Below are 24764 nucleotides of genomic sequence, written 5' to 3'. Positions count from 1 at the left end.
TTCTGCCTCACTCGTACATCCTTCTTTAGAACCTGCAAAATTTTAACATTAAACATATATACATAACTGCAAATTGCTCTTCAATGCTATAACATTTTCAAAATCTCCATAGAGACCACTTATTTCATTCCTCTACATAAGGTGTCTTCTTTGAATTGAGATCTCCCGTTTCACTGCTCGCCACCTATTAATAGACAAGCAATCCTACATAGGATGTTTTCTAAGCAAATAATGGCTAAAGATTTTTAAGCTTGGAAAAGCAAATAGATTGTGCTAAGCATCACTCCTACAAATGACACATTGTCTCTATGTAATATTTGTCTTCAAACTAAGTTATACGATTTCAAGACACTTACTGGCAGAACATTATAATAAAGATTGTGCTCAATGTCAAGTTGCAATCCTGTCTCCAAACATGTTGGACGATGAGTAGGAAAAACTTTCTTCAAGACATCTCCCAACTTGCGAGCATCCAGTGAATATCGGTAACCTCCATCGCCGTTGAGTCCAACCAAAACAACATTGACCTCAAAGGGGATTTGAAAGGGGACCTGCTAAAAACAAAGCGTCAAAGGCTGAATTGCACAAGAGCTAAAACAAATGAAAGAGTTATAAGCTGACAGGTTTAGAAAATCCTAGGGATATTTTACAACTATAATGTGCGCGCGCATGTGCAAACATGTATGTGCGCACATGCTTGTGTCCTCACCAATAAAATTGTGTGCATGTGCGTGTGTGTGTGTGGATATATACTGTGTAAAAACACAAAATCAAGACTTGTTCACCTATTTCAAGGAATACCAACATGATTCATAAATGCAAAAATTCGCAATGAGTGAATGTTCTTCAATAAAACCTCATAACAAGGATACCATCCCAAATTTCACAAATTGAAAATTTTTGTGTCTTACGATCCTATCTTTATCACTAGGCGTTCTTTCATTCAACTATCTTCCTATTAGAAAACACAACATATAAACCTACATTTAGAAACTTCTGGTTCATTCTAGGACTTGAACACCAATCTCATCTCCTACTCAAAAATTATTGGAAAATCGTGCATCAAGATCAACTAAGGTCTCAATTTCGAGTACCAATGCATGTGAAAAACTATAACTCAAAAGAGAACACCGAGAACAGATAATTGTACCCTTGCACTTAATTAGTTTCTCCACTCTCTGAACGTACGAACAATGGTCTATCAATTGTTTGCAAATATCAAAGGATAATCTCTCTTTAAAATTCACATGTATCCTCTACTCATCAGCATACTTTTTGCCCAAACATGCTTCAATAGTTCTAAAGGCACCTCCATCCACACTAAGCTACTCTTTGCTTACTAATTCTCACATCCACATCACAATGGAATTGGGCACGCCTATTTTAACATGGTATGATATCCATATTATGTTCGCATTACAAGAAATTATGTTTTTATTGTAACATGCAACACTTATCTGATCATGCAATCACAGCAAGACCTTGTTTATACCTTTAGCGAGGAATTAGTGTTATGCACCATAAGGAGAGAAAGGAGATGAGGGTAGAGAGAGAATAGAGACGACAACCGATTGGGTCCCTAAGATCATCCCACCCACTCAGTTAGTTCGACACCTTGCTTATCCTTTAGGCTGGGGACTTACTCGTCGACAGCAAATTGATTGGGTTCTAATCAAGCTCCGGAAAAAGCTTGAATATTGAAAATTGGCAACCTGGCCTTTACATGTTCGCCTCCAAATAGTGCAGTCCATTCTTGTGACGTACATTCAATTTTATTTGCCTTTGATCATGCTCACCAAGGCAAATCTTGATTCCTTTATGTCTGTCATTATGGATATCTTTTGGCGTTCCAAACATGGTAGAAAAAGTCTCATACTACTTTCGGTGCATCAAATTTGTTCCCCTAAAATGCATGGAGGATTGAATCTCACTAATATCCAGGTGCACATCCTTGCTCACAGGGGGAAAATGTTGCTGCCATTACTGAAAGCCTAAAGGTGATCAGCCCTGGGCTCTCATGATTCAATCTCTAGTCACACATATCAGTACTCCTACTTTTGGACATGTCTCACCTTGAATGGCATGGTCGACAATCTCTGATGGGTAACTCTTTGCGGGCTGAAAGCGTTCACTGATCAAAAGTTTTTCAGCCTCTGCTTGCTTTATAGGAGCCTCGTCGTTCGTACTTTATTTCTTTTATAGGGATCAATAATGTTGCAAATGTTATTCATGATGATGGCTCTATGCTTCCCTTTTCTCTGGCAATCACACAGTATGGTTTGGGTTCTCATTATCGTACTTTGTGGTAGCAAATCACTTGTATGCTTTCCCCTTTGGTTCCGATTCCCCCTTTGGAACTCCAGGATCGATTAGAGGATTGGACTTTGACTTCCCTTGGGTCCTCCTCTCGTCCTTTGAGCCTATCTCAGATTATTGTGCCTGCATTATACAAAATCCTTTTGCCTCAACCTTGGGTTTCAGAAAGGGGTAATTCTATTTGGCGAATGCATCAGGTGATGGAGAAAAAGACCGCAGCAACTTTGGACATACAAGGTTTCACTTCGGCAACAAGTTTTTTTATGGCAAGTGCTTTTGGTAATTTTTCCATCTGGACAGTTGCTGGCCCGTAGGCACATTGCTCCTGCTCTATGTCATCGGTGTCTGATTTCCCAAGAGACTATGCCTCATTTATTCTGACATTGCCCATCTTCTCGACAGTTTCTGGAGTCTCTTCGACGGAGGCTACGAGCGAGATTCCCAACTCTTCTCTTTGGGAAATTTTTATGGCTCTTTGGTTTTCATCCACAGTGACCGAAGTTTCATCTTTTCTTTGTTTGGGCTCGTTATTGGGCCCTTTGGACTTTATGGACAGACCGCAATTGTAAAGTCTTTAGTGATCCCAATTTTTCTTTATTTGCTTTCTTTAAGTGTTCTCTACAGCAATCTTTCTTTGATTGCTTGCAGACTCGCCAGATAGATCAGGATGTATATTTGGCTTTTACTGAGATCTTCAGTTGATGTATTTTCTAGCACCTCTTTTCTGAGGTGACTATTCTTGTGATATAATCAATCAAAGCTTTCACTATAATTAAAAAAATGTGTGTGTGTGTGTGTGTGTGTGTGTGTGTATGTGTGCAATACCAACTGTATATAGATCCAGAAATACAACCATAGCCAAGGGGGGATTGGAGAGGAGAAATGCCTCCAGGAACCTCCAATGTGAGACACCAAGAGTGGAGAAGAGAGGGCACATAAATAGGCCCCAATTAGTCTAGTCGGCCAACAGGGGCTGGCCATATGGATCGACTAGCAGGTCGCCTTGACCCGACCAGTAGGTCAATTGAGCCAACCCAACCAGGGTTAGGTTAGGTCATGTTGACCCAACAAATCAGGTGAGGGTAACCTGACCTGGTTGGGATCCCAAACTGGGCCCCAACTGAGCCCTGCCAACCAGCCTGGATTGCCACAATAGCCAGATTAACCAGGCCTCCACATGAGCAAGTTTATCCTATCCTCTCCAGGTGGGCATGCCCACAGTAAATCCCTCTCTCGCTATGAGATTCCAAACTCTAATAGACTCCATTTGACGACAACCCATCATGCTTAGAGTTAGGTCGCTCACAAAAACATATGTTAGAAGAATTTCTGAATGGAAGCTTGGTAGATGTGAGAGAAGTCAATCGTGCATGATGTTTTGCAAATAGGGGTTGTTAGTGAAGTCAATAGAGGACGCAAGTGTTGAACATACTCATAATTCATCGTTTGAGAAAACAGTCAAGTAAAATAGCCAATCTAGGATCAACTTGCAAGTTTTGCACAGCTGATTGATTAGTTTCAGTACAATATAGAGTGAAAGTTGATATGCACAAATAGGAGTGTGAGAATTCCATCAAGAGAGTCCAAAGACACGTGAGGAGAAGAAGCACCACCTGAAGTACCCGTGGGACATGTTGCAAGAAATGAAGGGCAAGATGGAATACATGAAAGTGAAAATGGAAGAGCTAACAAAAAGACTGAAGAAAATAAGGCCAAGGAGAAAAGGTCATTGTTGAAGACAGTTGGAAATCAAACAGTCACCTCCCCATCTGTGAGCCCCCATATGAAAGAGCAGCACATTGACTGGCATGTGTGCAGCAATCATGCAGCACACAGAAGAGTATCTGGCTGCATGGAAAAGCTTGGAGAAGAGTTCAAGCAGCCACAGTGCATGCAACCCTATCAGCAAATGCTGCAATGACATGTGGCAGCATCTCGAAGGTGCTCAGGACATGTATGGCCAGGGATTTGGACTGGAACAGACCCGGGATGCATCTGTCTGTCTGCATGGACTGTTTGGAGCAGATAGAGCATCTGACAGCAGCACAGGGTGACCAGGATGTCAGCATGGAGCTGGAGCAGAGGATCCAGGGCTACAGCAGGCTCAGAAAGATGGTGGAGTACAAGGAGGGAAATGCCGACTGATTGGCAGAGGTTCTGGGCTAGAAGAAGGTCTTGAACAGGCCCCAGAAAAGGGCAGATCTGCCTCAGCAGTGGCTGGCTGCCACATGGCTAGACCGGGCTGCATACTGGGCTGGTTCACAGACCAGCAGTCGGGTATTACAGACTGGAAAGTCTGCTGACTGGGTCGGCCAATTTGGGCCTGACCAGTCGGTTGATTTGGAGGGCATCTAGGCCTAAAAAAGGAGAGCTTTTGAGGCTCATTACTGCAGCACTCTAGCCAGTTTTGAGCCTTCATCTAGGAGGATTTGGAGCAGCAAAGAAAGAGGCTGAGAGCTGCAGACAAAGAGCTCAAAGGAGTCTTCATTCTAGGCTGTCTACCAGGGCAGCAAGGAGGACAATATCAAAGGGGGATCTTGTGCCTCATCATTGGCTGTGGTTCGTAGCAGCAGAGAGGCCAAGATTCCAGGTCATCACTGCCTTACTTCTGGCTGTCCAGGAGGACCAGCCTGAAGGTGTGTTTGTGGGCCACGACGACGAGGCCCACATAAGCTCATAGGGAGAACATAGGCCAAGTTTTTTGCGAGTGCCACAAAGGTAGGTTAAACAGTGATCTGTGTCTTCCAGGTCCACATCTAGCCAGCACTTTGCTGATAGAAGGGTGGCACAACTGCACATCCATCTCAGTACACATTAAGGAAAGAAGTTTTGGATTCCAAATATACCACTATATGATTCCTAGGCTACATAACTTCCCTGTGGGATTAGGTCCTTCCACTGCATTGTTTTGCTCTAACAAAGACTTGCTAAAACAACTGCCCTCAAATATAATGTCATCAATCAATAAGATAATAGATAAGAAGATGAAAATGGCAAGTCTAAATTGAAGGAAGATCAAGAAAGAACACAAAGAGCCTAAGAGTAGTAGGCTTAAATAAAGGAGAAAAAGAGCACACACATAATGATCTCTTTAAAGACAAGACACACGTACAAAAGTCACAATGGGTTTACGCCTTTCAGGTTGGAAGGGAGAGAGACAAACCAACGCATGTAGTTATTAGGTTTAAGGATCCCTGAGAAAGAATGAAGGTACTTAAGCACAAAGCCCATAAGAAAAGGCCACATTATTTGGATAAATGAATATCTCACTAAAGCACAATATGTGGAAAGGATGGAAGAGTTGGAGAAGGGTTAAACAGCAAAAAATGAAGGAAGATATAGAGCATAGTGGAATAGAGGAGGAGATAGATGACATGACAGCAGTTGGAAAGTAGAGGATAGAATCACTCACCCCTCACACTCCCAATTGCAGCTCAAACAACAATCAAAGAGAAGGGGAGAGAAAGTTAGCAAAACTCAGATATATATTCATCCACAGATGGGGGCACACAAAAGCTCAAGGTGAGCATACAACCAGCCAAGAGATGCCGGAACAAATCCTTAGTCAACTCCTCTCCCTGCGCACTTGCCTGTGCAAGGCTGGTCTGTGCAGATGATTAGTAGAAGTGTGGGGAGGAGGGGGTTTATATAGGTGGGCAGCCAGCCCCTAGAACTGACCAGCTTTTCAGTCGGTTCCAGTCTGCTAGAACCGACCCCCAAAAGGGCCAAGATGACCGCCTTCTAGTCGGTTTCTGGGCCAACCCTTTGACCTATATAAGGCCCCATATGCAGGGCCTTTTGGGCTGATGCTGGCTGATGCTCATGTGCTGCAGATGCCCCCCACATGGGCCCGTGATGCTGGCGCAGTGTTCCACGCAGGGTGCTGCCCTCTTAGACCAAGGTACTCTCAGCCCCCCCATCCCCCTATAGTCTCCTGCCCCTTTGTCCCCTCAAATCGGGGGCTCACAGCTAGGGCAATGACATTTCTAACACACCCTCTCAATGACACAACTGTGGGCCGATCCCCATGCGTCGAATGAGGTGTTCCATCTGCTCCCTAGGAAGCGCCTTTGTGAAGACATCCGAGATGTTGTCGCCGATTGGGCAATACATCAACTCTATGACTTCTTCGTCGATGAGTTCACAAACAAAGTGGTAGTGGACCTCGATGCGCTTCGTCCATGCATGAAACACGGGGTTGTTGGCGATCGCTATGCAACTCTGGTTGTCGCACATAACCACAGTCGCATCTTCTTGGGCCACATTCATGTCCTCCAAGATCCACATGAGCCACAATACTTCGCATGCCGTTGTACAAGCAGCCCTATACTCCGTCTCTGTAGATGAAAGGGCGATAGTAGGTTGTTTCTTACTCAGCCAGCCATGACACAGCTCCTGATGAGAGTAAGAAACAATATCCAAAGGTCGATCTCCGGATATCAATATCACCTACCCAATCACTATCGCAGAAACCCCCCAACTCAATGCCTCTCGTATAAGTGATGCCATAGGTGCAGGTACCTTTCAAGTACCTTAGCACCCTCATACATGCGTCCCAATGGGCCTTCTTCGGTGTGGCAGAGAACTGACAGAGCAATCCAATTGAGTAGGATATATCCACTCTGGTATTGGTGAGGCAAAGCAAACTCCCAAACATGCGTCGATACAGTGATGAATCAACCGGCTGAGATGAATCACGCACACTTAGCTTCAAACCAATTTTCATGGGAGTCATTGCTGCTTTGCAATTTTCCATCTGAAAGCGTTTGAGCAGCTCCCTACAATATTTCTCCTATGAAATAAAGATACAGCTCTTTCCCTGCTTCACCTAAATCCCAAGAAAGTAGTGAAGTATGCCTAAGTCAGTCATTTCAAACTCCTCCATAAGAAGTCTCTTGACTTGTGCTCTTCTTCTGTCTGATAAAAGACTAAGATATCATCAAAGAAAGTACCCGTGAAATGCATGTACTTTCGGAAGATGCGATCCATCATTCTATTGAATGTGGCTGGAGCATTTGTCAACCCAAAAGGCATCACTAAGTATTCATACAACCCGAATGTAGTGCAAAATGCTGTCTTGTGCACATCCTAAGGCTGTATCCTCACTTGGTGATAGCCACTCTTTAAGTCTATCCTGCTGAAAACTGAAGCTCCATTTAACTGATCCAGCACATCATCAATGCGGGGAATAGGAAATCTATTCTTGATGGTCATTTTGTTCAGTGCGCGATAATCGACGCACATACGGATGGAAGCGCTGGTGTAGCACTATTACAACAATCCTCTAGAGGCTCATGGTGGAGGGGTCAAGCCCAAGGGGTGCCCAATGTTGTATGGGACTGTGGTGGTAGAAATCCAATCTTCTTGCTCTTCTTCGTGTGATCCCCTGTAATGATGAGGTCACCCACTTATAGAATCAATACCAGCCGCAAATCCCCCTCTATGTCCAGATAAAGATTTGCTTCTAATGGACTCCGTTGAAGCCCGATCTTCTGAAAGAAAACATCTATCCGTTGGTACCAAGCTTTGGGGGCTTGTTTCAGCCCGTATAAGGCCTTCTTCAGTTTGTAGACTTTTGATGGGCATCCTGGAATCTGAAATCCTGGTGGCTGTGCCACATATACCTCCTCCTCCACGGTTCCATTCAAAAATGCAGACTTGACGTCCATCTCAAAAATAGGCCAACTGTGATGAGCAACCAAGGCAATGACTGTCCAAATGGTCACCATCCTGGTTGTGGGGGCGACGGTCTCATCAAAGTCAGGTCCTTCTGACTGTGCATAGCCTTTCACCACCAATCTTGGTTTGTACTTGTCCAAGCTCCCATCTGACTTGAACTTAAGCTTGTACACTCATTTAGTCCTGATGACTTTCCGCTTGGTTGGTTTGGGCACTAAATCCGAGGTGTCACTTTTCTAAATGGCATCCATCTCTACCTGCATGGCTGCCTGCCATTCTAGAATATCCTTCGCTTCCTAGAAGGAACCGGGCTCCTCCAAGCTAAGCCACCATAGCGTAGTTCACGGAGGGAGTCTTCATGTTGCGTTGAGACTGCCGCACTCCAGAACTGCTCTAGGGAATGTCTGTGACCCATGAGCCTGCTAAAGTCTTCAAATACCACTGAGGTAGCTTCTTCTCTGATGGACGTGCCTTTGCTAGAGTCGCCTTGGGAGCCGGTTCTGGAATAGCTGGCTCCTCCTCCTCCTCCTTGGGTCTTCAGTCGTCTCCTCCTCTTGGATGGTAACCTTGGGTGGGGGTAATGACGGAAGTTCAAGAACCTCTTCTGTAGGCTGTGGCTCTGACTCCTCAAAGATCACGTCCCTACTGATAAGGATCTTCTTCTTTTTCGGGTCAAAAAGACGATAACCCTTGGATTCTTCACTGTCTCCCACAAAGATACATCTTCGGCTATGGGAATTAAGCTTCGTCCGCTCATCTTTATGCACATGAACAAATGCATTAGAACCAAAAATCCGTAAATGAGATATTGTTGGCTTCTTACCATAGTAAGCTTCATGTGGAATCTTTATGCACATTAACAAATGCATTAGAACCAAAAATCCGTAAATGGGATATTGTTGGCTTCTTACCATAGTAAGCTTCATATGGAGTCTTGTCATCAACAGCCTTGGTCTTGGTTTTGTTGAGGATGTGAACGGCAGTGTTCACAGCTTCACCCCAGTAAGCTTTTGAAAGATTCCTCCCTCGCAACATGGTCAAACATGTCTCTGTGACGGTCCTATGCTTCCTCTCAGCAGCTCCGTTCTGCTGAGATGTGAGAGCTATAGTGAGCTGTCTCTTGATCCCATGCTTTTGCAAAACCCATTGAACTTGGTAGAAGTGAACTCTCCCTCTCTATCTGTGCGGAAGGCTTTGATTACCTCCCCACTCTCCTCTACCTGGGCCTTTCACTCTTTCTATTTCTCATAAGCCTGAGACTTCTTGGCCAGGCAGAATACCCATGTCATGCGACTAAAATCATCCACAAATAAAAGAGAATACCGCGAATCTGCGAATGAATTTGTTGACATTGGGCCACAAATGTCGGAATGAACCAACTCGAGCAGCTTCTTGGCCTGTGATGAGGCCTCCTGTGGGAACTTGTCCCTATGTTGCTTGCCCTCCCAGCAAGCCCTCTAAACACGATCATTGCCTGCCATCGGTGGAAGTCCATCCCCCATCTTGGACTTTTGCATCTTGATGAGAGTGCCATAATTGACGTGACCGAACCGCTCATGCCACAATTTGGATCTACCATGGTCCCCATGCACCAACAGAGCATTGAGCCGATATAGCCCATGCTCCTCAACTCCTTGAGCCACCACCTTTCCATTTGCTTGGATGTGACAGTGACTTTGCCATTGTCGAATAAACCGACATGTTGTGCTTGTCCATCTGACTGACAGACAACAGGTTCTTGCACAAATTTGGTACATACAATACACCGAAAATCAGCTCCTTGTTTCCTACAATCGTGATGAATGGAATACTACCAACACCCTTCACAAGGCATGACCGGTTATCCCCCACAGTGACCTTGGAATTGGGATGTGTACCTTCCATGGATTTGAACCACTCCTTGTTGGACATGTGTTTTGAAGTTCCACTGTTCACGTACCAACCTTTCCTTCCTTCACTAACTGCATAGGCGGAGCAGTACTCAGTGATGATGAAGAGAGCGCCAATCGTGACGTTTGCCGATTCGGTCTTTGGCTCCTCCTTGGACTTGGACTCCTTAAGCTGGAGGTCCACCTTCTTCTTGCGGCACGCCTTAGCAGAATGACCAAGCTTCTCACAATAGAAGCACTTCATCTGCCTCTTTTTCTCTGCATCCTCGGTCTTGTTGTTGTTCTTGGAGTCTTTGAACTTACCCTTGCCGCGCTTGTCCCTTGCCACGAGAGCCTTCTCGTCCGATTGAGTAAATAGCTTTTCCTAAGCCTCTTCCTACAATGGTAAAAGGCCAAGCTCCTCAAAGGTGAGAGGCTTGGTCCTCTGTCCTGCAGTGATCATAGCCACGAAACTCTTAAAACTGCGAGGAAGCTTGTGTAACGTCAGCAATGCTAGATGACTTGAGTCTACCTTTTGACCAACTGCAGCGAGATGGTCCCTTACCACCTTGACTTTTGTCAAATGGTCATGAACATTGTCCCCCTCATTCATATCCAGATTGCACAGTTGATTTTGAAGAAGCAAGATACAAGATGTGTTTTCAATTTCATACAGATCCTTCAGAATAGCCCACGCCTCTACAAACATCTCGGCCATTTGGATGTGCAGAAGAACAGAGTCCGTCGTGGTCCCTATGATTAATGCTAGGGAGTGGGCATCTCTGTCTTCCCAATTTTCAAGCTCCTCTCCATCTACTAGAATGAGAATCTTCCCCTTGCTGTCCAGCATATCTTCCGGCTTTGCCTCCACCCCCGTTGTCAGCTTCCACAACTTCCGAGCCACTACATGACACCGGATTTTCACCTTCCAGATTGGATAGTTCGACCCATCTATTTTCCATGACTATCCAAGGTTCGAGATGGTGAATGAGAGAAATCTGGAGGAGGAGGAAAGAAGAGAAGGGGCTGAAGAGGCAACAATTGAATCTTTGTCCTCCATCCTTGCTGTAATAGCGAGCAGCAAACTGAAAAATGAATTTGCGATAGAGAACTTGACCACGCAGCAAACCTGAGTGTTGATTGGAGTCGCCTTCTTGCTGAGGAACTCCGTTCTAGAACTAGAAACCTTGCTCGGATACCATGTTGGAAAGTAGAGGATAGAATTGAAGGATTAGAGAGTGTGAGAGCAAGAGAGAGTGAGAGAGTCGTAAGCTGAGAAGCTGTAGTTGCAATAGAGTGTGTAAAGAGTACTACACAAAGTAGTGTAGATAAGGTTTTGTCATAGTGACAAAACCTTAGTAGTCACTAACCATAGTTAGTGAACTAACTGCAGTTAGGGGGAAAAACCTCTAAATGAGGGAAAAGTGCCCCTAACTAACTTATTATATTACATTGGTCACTGCTGAATTATAGATATAATTCCAACACCCCCCTGCAGTGCCAATGTCATGTACAAGGCTGATCAATCACCAAATGGATATAAGTTCAGGGCACTGCGAAATGCCTCAAACTTCTCACGTGGTAGTGCTTTGGTGAAGATATCTGCAACATTGTCATGTGTGGACACAAAGATCATACTGATCTCTCCTGCATGTAGCTTCTCTCTGACGTAATGATAGTGAACCTCAATGTGCTTCGTGCGAGCATGAAACACTGGATTCTTTGCCACTGCAATGGCACTCTGACTATCAGTGAGAATTGGAGAAGGACCCTCCAAAGACAGATAAAGATCAGCAAATAAACGTCTCAGCCAGACACATTCCACTGTTGCTGTGAAAGCTGCCCTGTACTCAGCTTCACATGATGAGGTAGCCACTGTAGATTGTTTCTTGCTTAGCCATGAAATGCAAGATTTTCCCAAAAAGAAACAATTGCCACTAGTGGACTGCCTAGTGTCATAATCACCAGCCCAATCTGAATCACTGTAGGCATGCATCTGCAAGTCACCCCCCTTGGGAAATAGTAAGCCAAAAGACTTGGTGCCTTGCAAATAACGGAAGATGCGCTTAACTGCCTGCCAATGCATAGTTTTAGGGCTGTGCATATACCTGCTCACCTGAGATACTGCAAACTGAATATCAGGCCTAGTATTGCAGAGATATATGAGGCATCCAACAGCTTGACTGTAAAGTGTGGCATCAACTGATTCTCCTGCATCATGCATTGTGAGTTTCAGCCCCGGTTCCATAGGAGTAGATATGGGCTTACACTCTTGCATGTTAAATCTGTCCAAAAGTTTCTGAACATACTTGGACTGAGACATAACAGTGCCACGTCTCTCATGAGAGAACTGGATCCCCAAATAAAAATGAAGCAGCCCCAAATCTGACATATCAAAGTGGGTCTGCAAATCAGTTTTGAAATCTGCAATTTTGTCGTCATTGGACCCTGTGAGCAGTAAGTCATCAACATAAAGAAGGATGACTAATATTTCCCCCCCATCCATCTTGATGTAGAGGGTGCTTTCAGTAGGACTATTGTGCAGCCCCTTGCTGGTCAAATAGGCATGTATCTTGGCATACCATGCACGAGGGGCCTGTTTCAGCCCATATAAAGCTTTATTAAGCTTGCAGACTTGAAGTGCATTTGCTGTAATTTCAAAACCCGGAGGTGGTTTGACATACACCTCTTCCAGCAAGTCCCCATTTAAGAAGGCTGTTTTGATGTCCAACTGATGAACATTCCACTCAAAATGTGCAGCCATTGCAATTACTGATCGGATGGTGGTCATCCGGGATGTAGGAGCAAAAGTCTCCTCATAATCTATGCCCTTTTTCTGAGCATAGCCTTTAGCAACCAGCCTGGCTTTATATCTGTCAATGGAGCCATCTGGCTTCCGTTTGACTTTAAATACCCATCGTGTGCCAATAGCATGTTTACCCTGTGGCAAGTCCACAACATCCCAAGTCTGATTTTTGGCAATTGACTGCAACTCATCGTGCATGGCATTCATCCAATGCACATTACCTTGTGCCTCTTCAAATGTGGCAGGCTCCTCTTCATCAAGGAGAGTACCTGCATATGCTGATTCCACTGAATTAGCACCTTCCATGTGCCTTGCTGCACTGCGAGTCCTGCCAGGTAACGGAGCATCAAGTTTACTCTCCCGGAGAGTCTGTAACAGCCAGTTTGGGACTGTTTTTGCTGCATGTATGTCTGCAATTTCTTGCTGTACCACTTGTTCCACTTCCTGTGGAGGAGGCATGACATCCCGTGGCGGAACTGAAGCATGTGAAGGTTGCTGTAAATTCTGATTTGGATCAGAAAAATCAGCAGGGGAACCCAAAGCAATGGGTAGCAACCCTTGAAATACATCTTCTGAAGGTGAAGGCATTTGAAAATCAGCCTGAGTGTAAGCTGAATTTTCAGAAAATATGACATCTCTACTTACAATGATCTTGCGTGTAGCAGGATTGTAGAGACGATACCCCTTGCTTTCTACACTGTATCCAACAAATATGCATTTGATGGCTTTATCTGACAATTTGTGCCTAAATTCAACTGGCACATGTGCATAGGCAAGGCATCCAAAGACTCGGAAGTGATCCACTGAAGGCTTCCTGTCATTCCAGACCTCAAAAGGAGTTTTTGTTTTTAAAGCCTTAGTGGGAGCCCTGTTCAAAATGTAATTGGCACACATCAAACCCTCTAACCAGAATTTATGAGGCATGTGTTTGCTTTTCAGCATACATCTGTCCATCTCCATGAGGGTTCTATTTTTCCTCTCAGCTTTGCCATTTTGCTGAGGGGTTAGCCTGACTGTGAGCTGATGCACAATACCCTTTTGTTTGAGAAAAGCATCAAATTCTGCAGATAGGTATTCCCCACCTCTATCCGTGCGTAATATCTGTATCTTGAGCCCGGTTTCATTTTCAACCATGGCTGAAAAGTGTTTAAACACTGTGAACACTTCAGATTTCTTTTTCAGCCCATAAACCCAAGTAAAATTGGAGTAGTCATCAATAAATGTGACAAAGTAAAGATGACCACCCAATGAAGGAGTCCTCATGGGACCACAGACATCACTGTGTATAAGCTGCAATTTGCGAACAGCTTTAACTGAACCATCCTTCTTGAAGGGAAATCTATGCATTTTACCTAAAATGCACCCTTCACAGGCATGTGGAGGAGGTATTGCAAGAGGGGGCAATGCATCAACCATTGAAAATTTCTGAAGTGTCATCAAGCTGTTGTAATGCATGTGGCCATATCTGGCATGCCATAATTCTGCATTTTGCATGGCAACTGTAGGGGAAGAAATTGCCAAAGCATGAGCTGCTCTTTTCTGAAAAATATCAAGCTGAAAAAGCCCACGCAGCAGAGTACCAGATAACATTAAGGCATAGTTAGCTTCCCTGTCCCGGACAGCACATTTGTCATCCTCAAAGATGACCTGAAATCCATCTCTGTTAAGAGTGGACACTGAAAGGAGATTCTTGGTTATGCCAGGCACATATAAAACATCAGAAAGTCTGAAAATAGAGCCATCTATTGCAGTGAGCTCAACTGCTCCTGTGCCACGTACTGAATATGAGGAGTTGTTGGCACAAGTGACTTTCTTACCAACAGGGGGAGGATGCAAGGAAGTAAAGAGACACTTCCGCGAAGTGATGTGCTTGGATGCACCGCTGTCAAAATACCATGTGTTCAGTGTTTCATCAACACTGAAAGCAGATGCATCTGAAGAAGAGTCAAAACTGCAAGTCAAAAATGCATAAGTGTCATCACTGCATGAAGCTGTACTATCCCGAGCATCTGGAACAGCCAACCTAGAATCAGAAATGCAAGATAAAAAGGCATAATCTTGACCAACAAAGTTGGCTGCAGCATCCCCACTGTCAGATGCACAAGGGGCTGAATCTGAAACAGCCATTCCTGAGCTGTTTTTCTTTTCCTTTGCAATCCTTTTCCTGCATTCGGCTATGTGATGACCTGGCTTTTTGCAGTAGTGACAGAAACCCTTCTTTTTGGGCTTGCTTGCATCACTTTGAGCCTTTTGTGAAGGCTGTCCTGACCCACTGGAAGGCTGATTTGCTGCTGTTTTTGCCTGTCCCTTTGTTTTTTATTTGAATTTTGAGAGCATGGCTTGTTCACCTGCACGTGAAGCCAAATTTTTCCTGGTCTGCTCTTCCTGAAGCAGAAGTCCTATCAGCTCATGAAAAGAAAGAGGATTTGCACCCCCCCTCAATGATAAATTCAGCGAAGTATGAAAGCTGAGATAAGACTCAGGAAGAGAATTCAGAGTGGTTGTAATCATCTCTGAATCAGGAATAATTTCATCTATATTTAACAACTGCTCTCTGAGATCCTGAAGCTTAGTGAGGTGGGCTGACATGGAGTCACCCTCCTCCATATGTGTATTGGTCAACTCTCTTTTTAAAAAAGATACCCTGGCATCATTCCGTGCTGCATACATGCTTTCCAAAATATCCCACGCTGCCCTGGAGGTCTTACACGACCGGATATGCGGAATGATTGATCTTTTTACTGAAAGAGAGATGCAAGACAAAGCTAAGGCATCTCGTGAATCCCATCTCTTTTGTTCAGGAGTATTAACTGTAGCTGCACCAACAACTTGTCCTGCAGCTGCACCTTGTGCACGACCTCTTCCACCTCCTTGATGAGGAGGGGTAGCAGGTGCAATATCTGCTGGTCGGATTTCATCCCCATTGACATAATCCCATAAATTACGAGAAATCAGAATATTACGTACCATGAAACTCCAGAGGGAGTAGTTGGTACCATCCAATTTGTCTTCCTGAGAAAGACCACCGAACTGAAAATCATTCTGATTTTGATGGGCCATATCTGAAAAAGGAATTGAAGCAGATACAAAGTTGAATTCCCTTACTGGGAATAGAATGCACAACTCCCAAAAACCACACCCAAGCACGGGTTGTATAAGCAACTTAGATTTCTGCACTTGAGCTGTCAGAAATCTGTCCAAGCATAGAACACTCTCCAAAATCTGCCAAAAGTGTTCCAAACACTCCAATAGAGGCAGTATATACTGAATACTCCAAAAAATGCTCTCCAAACACAAAAGCCCCAATTTGTAGCTAGAAATTGCAGCCAGAAAGGGGTTAAAAAAGCCAGAAGCCCCAAATCTGCAATTTTAACACAAAAGCCCCAAATTTCAGACAAGATCTGCAGATCTGTCTGTAAAAGCCCCAAATGTACTCCCAGAAAATGACTGCCCCAATTTGTGGTTTCCTGCAAGATGTGCCTGCCAAAGAACACCTGTGGCTGAAGGCAACCTGTGTAAATGCACACAAATCTGTGAAGGGTACAGGTGGTACAGTACAGTACGAACTGTACGTACAGTATGTACGGGGACCTGTACGGCCAAATAGTACGGCGATCTGTACGGCCAAATAGTACGGATGCACCTGCGCCTGTACGGCGCTGTCGACGATCTGTACGGCAGCAACGACGATCAGTACTGGAACTGTACGGCAGCAACGACGGGAACTGTACGGCAGCAACGGCGATCTGTACTGGAACTGTACGGCAGCAACGACGGAAACTGTACGGACGGCGGAATTCGTACGGCGTACGGCGAAATCCGTACGGACTGTACGGCGATGGTACGTCGGATTCCGTTGAGGGAGAGAACGTTGAGGGAGCTGGTGGCACGAGGGTCTTGAACCCGCTCTGATACCAAATGAAGGATTAGAGAGTGTGAGAGCAAGAGAGAGTGAGAGAGTCGTAAGCTGAGAAGCTGTAGTTGCAATAGAGTGTGTAAAGAGTACTACACAAAGTAGTGTAGATAAGGTTTTGTCATAGTGACAAAACCTTAGTAGTCACTAACCATAGTTAGTGAACTAACTGCAGTTAGGGGGAAAAACCTCTAAATGAGGGAAAAGTGCCCCTAACTAACTTATTATATTACATTGGTCACTGCTGAATTATAGATATAATTCCAACAAGAATCACTCACTCCTCACACTCCCAATCGCAGCTCAAACAACACTCAAAGAGAAGGGGAGAGAAAGATAGCAAAACTCAGATATATATTCATCCACAAATGTGGGCAGACAAAAGCTCAAAGGTGAGCATACAACCAGCCAAGAGATGCTGGAACAAATCCTGAGTCCTGCGCGCTTGCCTATGCAAGGTTGGTCTGTGCAAATGATGAGTAGAAGTGTGAGGGGGAGGGGTTTATATAGGTGGGCAGCCAGCCCCTAGAACTGGCCGACTTTTCAGTCGGTTCCAGTCTGCTAGAACCGACCCCTAGAAAGGCCAAGATTGCCGCCTTCTGGTCGGTTTTTGGGCCAACCCTTTGGCCTATATAAGGCCCCATATGCAGGGCCTTTTGGGATGCTGCTGGCTGATGCTCATGTGCTGCAGATGCCCCCCGCATGGGCCCGTAATGCTGGCACAGTGTTCCACACAGGGTGCTGCCCTCTTACAGCAAGGTACTCACAGCCCCCCCAACCCCCTATAGTCTCCTGCCCCCTTGTCCCCTCAAATCGGGGGCTCACACGTGGGGAAGTGACATTTCTAAAAGCAGCAGAGTGGATTAGTGGGACGATGCGGAGCTACTTACCAAAGACACAGAGACCCCCACGATGCATAGGATGACCAGAGCACACACAAGGGAGGTTCAGCCCTCCTTAGCTGGGACTATCCAAGTCGAAGTGTCACTCTTGATATGGCCCCACTAGATACAAAGATCACAGAGACCACGCCTCCTGCCACAACGAGAGACAACTAGATAGACACAAAGACGAGACATCTTCGCATCCCATCAGAGAGCCAAATATGCATTTTGTTAGAAATTACCCAACAGAGGGTACGCACAGCGGAAGACTTATAGTAATGCCCAGGAGCTCACACAGTGTGCGTGTGGGTTGTGGAATCACAAACTTCTTTACTTGATGTGCGTCACATAGATTAGATGTGCAGACTCATCAATAGACAATGAAACAGCCAGATAGAGAAACCACCAAACTATATTTCCGTCCAAAACTATGGACACAATACAAAAGATATAGATCCAGAGTCCCACCAATGGTGTGGTCCTCTAATCTTACCACAAGGTCCTTCTCCTATCAGCCAGTTATCTCTAGACTCGAGTCCGCGTGCTCCACCTTGAGCTTCTGTAGACTATCCATCCAGATCCCTTCCACCTTGCTGTCTTTGCACCAGCCTAGGTGGGCAGCTCTCTCAGCTCTTAGTCTGCCGCTCCTTGTGCTCCCTTCACCTCCTGAACATAGGCCCAAGGGAAGCTCCTTTGCTGCTCCTATCTGCTGGCTATTTGCTGCTGCAAGTGATGATGATCACAGCACCTTGCTGCCCTAGAAGACAGCCAAGGTCCAGCCCTTCCTGGCTAAGTCTGCAGCCCTTGTTGCACTCTCTCACCTCCTGTGGATAGGCCCAGAGAGTACGCTTCTTGCTGCTCCTTTCTGCCCTGGAACTGCTGGCTGTTGGATGATGAAATGAGGCAAGTGCCTCTCCTTTTATAGGCCTCAAGGCCCTTTCAAATCAACCGACCAGCCAGCCCTAAATGGGCCGACTGGACAGACCTGGTTGGATGGCCCAACCGACCTGGTTGGCTCAGCCCAACCAGCCCTATATAAGGGCCCTAGCCAGGCCCTTTTTGGGCTGCTGCTAGGCTCCCCTTTGCTGCTGCTGGAGACCCTGCTGCAGGCTGTATACCTGCCCATAGACCCCCACTATGCTGCGCTATTTCTTGGCTCCCTGATCTGCCCACATGTGCACCTCAGCTCCGTACTGTTGCTGACGTCATCCGTGAGCTCATGGCCTCTTCTCTTGGGTCCCTACTGCTGTCCTCTGCTCCGTCTTATGCTCCTGCAGATCAGCCAAATACCCTCCTCTCTTCTTTTGGGGCACATCCTGCCCTAGGTCTCCCTCCCCCACACTCTCCTCATATGGGGGCTTACAGATGGGGAGGTGACCATTCCAACACCCCCTCTCACCGACACATCCAGGCCCAATGCCAACACGTCGATGAAGATGCTCCAGTAACTCCTTGGTCGTAGTCCTCTGGAACTTTTCGATGTCGAAATCTTTTCCTGGCTTTTCATTCAGTGGCTCCTGCTCCACCAGGTCTGGTTCCGCTTCCGCACACCATCCTAGTACACAAGTCCATCTTTGGTAGCACCTCCTGGCACCACCTCCTTCAGTCACGTTCCCGCCTTTAAACTTGAGCAATCCAGCCGTCATGATCTTCCAGTTGTCCCCCTCATAATAAGTAAACAACCTAGAGTCTTCCAGGCACCATGCTTTGAGGGCCTGTTTCAACCCGTCCTTCCTTTGGCAAGGTCTGCAACAAAAGTACATCTCCAGATAACCTGGACCGCGAACTTTAAACGCACCTGACTAAACCTGACCCTCCTTCTCGCAAGGGCACAATCCTCCAGTCGTCGAAGTCGATTCCCTAGAGCTTCTGAATTAGGGTCGTCCTTCAGCAAGGTCCCTGCCTTCAGGCTCCCACACCTATGAGCCTCCTACTTGGGCTCTGAGACCATGTAAGAAATTACCCAACAGAGGGCACACACAGCAGAAGACTTATAGTAATGCCCCGGAGCTCACATAGTGTGCGTGTGGGGTGTGAAATCACAAACTTCTTTACTTGATGTGCGTCACATAGATTAGATGTGCAGACTCATCAATAGACAATGAACCAGCCAGATAGAGAAACCACCAAACTATATTTCCGTCCAAAACTATGGACACAATACAAAAGATATAGATCCAAAGTCCCACCAATGGTGTGGTCCTCTGATCTTACCACAAGGTCCTTCTCCTATCAGCCAGTTATCTCTAGACTCAAGTCCGCGTGCTCCACCTCGGGCTTCTGTAGACTATCCGTCCAGATCCCTTCCACCTCGCTGTCTTTGCACCAGCCTACGTGGGCAGCTCTCTCAGCTCTTAGTCAGCCGCTCCTTGTGCTCCCTTCACCTCCTGAACATAGGCCCAAGGGAACCTCCTTTGCTGCTCCTATCTGCTGGCTGTTTGCTGCTGCAAGTGATGATGATCACAGCACCTTGCTGCCCTAGAAGACAGCCAAGGTCCAGCCCTTCCTGGCTAAGTCTGCAGCCCTTGTTGCACTCTCTCACCTCCTATAGATAGGCCCAGAGAGTAGCCTTCCTGCTGCTCCTTTCTGCCCTAGAACTGCTGGCTGTTGGATGATGAAATGAGGCAAGTGCCTCTGCTAATATAGGCCTCAAGGCCCTTTCAAATCGACCGACCAGCCAGCCCTAAATGGGCCGACTGGACAGACCTGGTTGGCTGGCCCAACCAACCCGGTTGGCTGGCCCAACCGACCTGGTTGGCTCAGCCCAACCAGCCCTATATAAGGGCCCTAGCCAGGCCCTTTTTGGGCTGCTGCTAGGCTCCCCTTTGCTGCTGCTGGAGACCCTGCTGCAGGCTGTATACCTGCCCATAGACCCCCACTATGCTGCGCTATTTCTTGGCTCCCTGATCTGCCCATGTGTGCACCTCAGCTCCATATTGTTGCTGACGTCATCCGTGAGCTCATGGCCTCTTCTCTTGGGTCCCTACTGCTGTCCTCTGCTCCACCTTATGCTCCTGCGGATCAGCCAAGTACCCTCCTCTCTTCTTTTGGGGCACATCCTGCCCTACGTCTCCCTCCCCCACGCTCTCCTCATATGGGGGCTTACAGATGGGGTGACCATTCCAACACCCCCTCTCACCGACACATCCAGGCCCAATGCCAACACGTCGATGAAGATGCTCCAGTAACTCCCTGGTCATTGTCCTCTGGAACTTTTCGATGTCGATATCTTTTCCTGGCTTTTCATCCACTGGCTCCTGCTCCACCAGGTCTGGTTCCGCTTCCGCACACCATCCTGGTACACAGGTCCATCTTTGGTAGCACCTCCTGACACCACCTCCTTCAGTGACGTTCCCGCCTTTAAACTCAAGCAATCCAGCCATCACGATCTTCCAGTTGTCCCCCTCATAATAAGTGAACAACCTGGAGTCTTCCAGGCACCATGCTCTGAGGGTATGTTTCCAGATAGAGAAACCACCAAAATATATTTCCGTCCAAAACTATGGACACAATACAAAAGATATAGATCCAGAGTCCCACCAATGGTGTGGTCCTCTAATCTTACCACAAGGTCCTTCTCCTATCAGCCAGTTATCTCTAAACTCGAGTCCGCGTGCTCCAGGTGGGCAGCTCTCTCAGCTCTTAGTCTGCCGCTCCTTGTGCTCCCTTCACCTCCTGAACATAGGCCCAAGGGAAGTTCCTTTGCTGCTCCTATCTGCTGGCTATTTGCTGCTGCAAGTGAAGATGATCACAGCACCTTGCTGCCCTAGAAGACAGCCAAGGTCCAGCCCTTCCTGGCTAAGTCTGCAGCCCTTGTTGCACTCTCTCACCTCCTATAGATAGGCCTAGAGAGTAGGCTTCCTGCTGCTCCTTTCTGCCCTGTAACTGCTGGCTGCTGGATGATGAAATGAGGCAAGTGCCTCTCCTTTTATAGGCCTCAAGGCCCTTTCAAATCAACCGACCAGCCAGCCCTAAATGGGCCGACTGGACAGACCTAGTTGGCTCAGCCCAACCAGCCCTATATAAGGGCCCTAGCCAGGCCCTTTTTGGGCTGCTGCTAGGCTCCCCTTTGCTGCTGCTGGAGACCCTGCTGCAGGCTGTATACCTGCCCATAGACCCTCACTATGCTGTGCTATTTCTTGGCTCCCTGATCTGCCCACGTATGCGCCTCAGCTCCGTACTGTTGCTGACATCATCCGTGAGCTGATGGCCTCTTCTCTTGGGTCCCTACTGCTGTCCCCTGCTCCGCCTTATGCTCCTGCAGATCAGCCAGGTACCCTCCTCTCTTCTTTTGGGGCACATCCTGCCCTAGGTCTCCCTCCCCCACGCTCTCCTGATATGGGGGTTTACAGATGGGGAGGTGACCATTCCAAGATATTTATTAAGCATTAGTTTTGTGTGTGAGAGTTTTTTCGATTATTGGCATAGCACCAAGCAAGAGCCTTAGCGAATCCTTTGCCTCGGCCCTCAACCCATAGGGGCTTGTATGAGTCACTCTTTTTATTGTACTTCGTTCATAGGCCCACGAGGCCTCCCGAAGACAGTAATATATATTTCTTTCTTTGTCTAGCACTAGGACATCTACTGCACTGCTGAAATATCGTTGCCCATTGACAACCTAAATACCTGACTGTGTGCCCTCTCAAAACCCAATGGAAGCCAACTCAACATGGTCGGATTGATCCCAAGGACAAATAGTATGTCTCAGGGGCTCCAAAACCCCTCCAAGCTCTGTGGGGGTTAAAGGTCACTGTGCCTTTACCTCGGTTATGTACAATACTCAAACACATATATAAATGAATGAAAAAGAAGATTAGGGTGGTTCTGCACCCACCAAAACTTGTGTGGCTCTCTGTCTCCCTCTCTCTCTCTCTCTCTCTCTCTTCTTCTTCCGTTCTTGCTTCCATTGAGAGCACTCTCAACTGGTATCAGAGCCCGCGTGATCTAGCTGAGCGTGCGTGAATGCTTGAAGCTCAGCAGCTCTGTGGGAGGAAGGAGAAGCTCTGTGGGAAGCTTTGTGGGTGACTTTACTTGCATCCGAGTGTGAGAGACCTTGGAGGAACCTTTGGAAAAGTCACTTTGGCTTTGCGAAGTGGTTTTGAGAGCCTGTTAAGAGTTTCCAAAGAAAAAGTCGTTTTTTGAGCTTTTCCCTGTTCCGTTCGATGACAAAGACTCCGTATTGACTTGTAGAGGCAACTATTGCTTGCTTTTGGTGTCCACTTCACTTCAGGAGCTTGGAAACACCTTTATTCTTGAATCTGGGATCATTTCATTGGATTTCTGACTCACTGTGTCAGTTTCTGCGTTTTTTGCTCGGGTGTTGGAACTCAAGTTTGGAGCAACCATTTGCAGATCTGTCAGTTCTGGTGGACTCAGGAGGTCCTAAAACTTCTATGTTGCTCATCATTCACACTCCGGTGGAGTTTACAAACAGCTCTGTTTCCAAAAACGTTTTTCAGTCCGTGTGTTGGACCCAATGATTGAGACCACGGTTTCCAAAACCGTCTGTCCCATTGCGTTCCGGACGCCCAAAAACCCCTACCTATCAGTTCTTGCGCAATTTGGTGGAGGATTTTTAGAGTTATAGATCTCTGTGTATTCGATTTCGTCTCTCTGTTATGCATTTTTCATTCTAAGGTTTTGAAACCTTAGATTTATGCCACATGGCAGTGGATAAGTGTTGACTCCCATTTCTCACTCATCGGTTGGGATTTTGGAGTTCTGGCAGAAGAGAGATATTTGCAGATTTTCTTGCTGAGTCCGATGATGCAATGGCGCCCATGTTTTGAGGCATCTCAGGTTCTTTTTTCAGTAGCGGTCATTACCGTGGGACCATGATTTTTTGAGCATACCTTATGCAGATCATTCTGGTTGCAGTTTGAGCAGTGTGCGCTCATTCGTGGTATGCATTGGGTTGCAGTGGATGATTTATAGGCCATTTGGATGCATTACGGTCCTTATTGGATGCGCTGATAGGCCCAAATTGCCTTGTGGGATGCTATTTTTTATGGACGCTTTGCACATGGATGCTATTTTATGCTGAGGGACAGCTTTGACACATTGCAGGTAATGCACTGATAGTGCTATGCTCTCTTGGATGAGATATTATTGATGCATATGCCAGTGAACGGTGTTTATGCTTGAGTCATTTGGCACTTATTGGCATTTTCTTTTGGGCCACATTTGCTCCTATGGATGCATAGTATATGCACATGAGTCAGATGCATCTTTTGATGCTTTGAGCTTTGAGTTTTGGTGATATTTCACTCTATTGTGGCATACACATTTGGATGCACCTGGTATTTCGTGTGATTCTCTCTTGCAGGCACTAGCATTTGGGATTTTGTTTCATTTGCATCATGGCATCCTCTTCCATATCTGAAAAGGAGTTTTTCAGCATTAAAAAGTTTGATGGGACAAACTTTTCTTTGTGGAAAGAACAAATAAGGGATGTGCTTATTCAAAAGAAGCAGATTAAACCCTTGGCAGGGATTGAAGCTAAGCCTGCAAATATGTCTGAGGATGATTGGAATGAGTTGGATGCATTAGCAAAATCTACTATTAGACTTCACCTCGCAGAGTCAGTTTATTTCACAGTAGTAAATGAGCAGACTACGGAAGATTTGTGCAAGAAACTGTGTGCCACTTATGAGAAGGAAACTGCCTCTAATAAAGTTTACCTCATGAAGAGGTTGTTTGAGCTGCAGATGAAGGAAGAGGTCTCCATTGCTTCTCACTTGAATGAATTCAATATTATTTTCAGCCAGCTTCAGGCTCAGAAGATGAATTTTGATGCGAGGAGATTAGACGGAAGTCTATGGACAGCAACAAGCAGGATGCAGCCTTAAAAGTGCAAAGGGGCAGATCACAGTTCAGGGGGAAGTCCCAAGAAAGAGGGAAGTCTCGTAGCAAATCTAGGGCACGAAACATTGAGTGTTACCACTGTGGCAAGAAGGGTCATATGAAAAAGGATTGCTACAAGCTTAAAAGCGAGCAAAAGGATAAGAAAAAGAATGCAAATTGGGGTGCAAATCAAAAGGAAGAGAGTCCAAGGGAGGACAAAGGAAAAGTGAAGATCGAGGAGATCAATGCAGTCACACATGATAGTGACAATGACGTTCTCTTCATGTCTAGTTTATCTGCAGAGTTGCTTACCACTTCAGATGATGCATATTCCCAGGATTGGATTTTGGATTCTGGTACTTCATTCCATGTTACTCCCCATAGGGAATCTATCCCTTACATGTATCAGGGGTACTTGATCATGTTGTTGCAATAATCGAGCAGCCAAGCACTTC

The 24764-nt window shown here is 46.1% G+C and overlaps 1 protein-coding gene across 1 annotated transcript in view; it reads right to left on the bottom strand.

Annotated features, from left to right (window-relative positions):
- LOC147882956 (uncharacterized) overlaps positions 1–24764 on the bottom strand; it is a 159908-nt gene that overhangs the window by 128544 nt on the left and 6600 nt on the right. The window contains exon 3 of the mRNA XM_087400766.1: positions 357–551. Coding sequence (XP_087256892.1) covers positions 357–551 — 195 coding nt within the window. The remainder of the gene's footprint in view (positions 1–356; positions 552–24764) is intronic.

This window comes from Dipteris shenzhenensis, chromosome 29, assembly GCF_047967505.1.
Source record: "Dipteris shenzhenensis isolate YYH24624 ecotype China chromosome 29, Dip_SZ_1.0, whole genome shotgun sequence".
NCBI classification, from domain to species: domain Eukaryota; kingdom Viridiplantae; phylum Streptophyta; class Polypodiopsida; order Gleicheniales; family Dipteridaceae; genus Dipteris; species Dipteris shenzhenensis.
The sequence above is the reverse complement of the archived record's forward strand: the minus strand, read 5'-3'. Positions and strand labels throughout refer to the sequence as shown.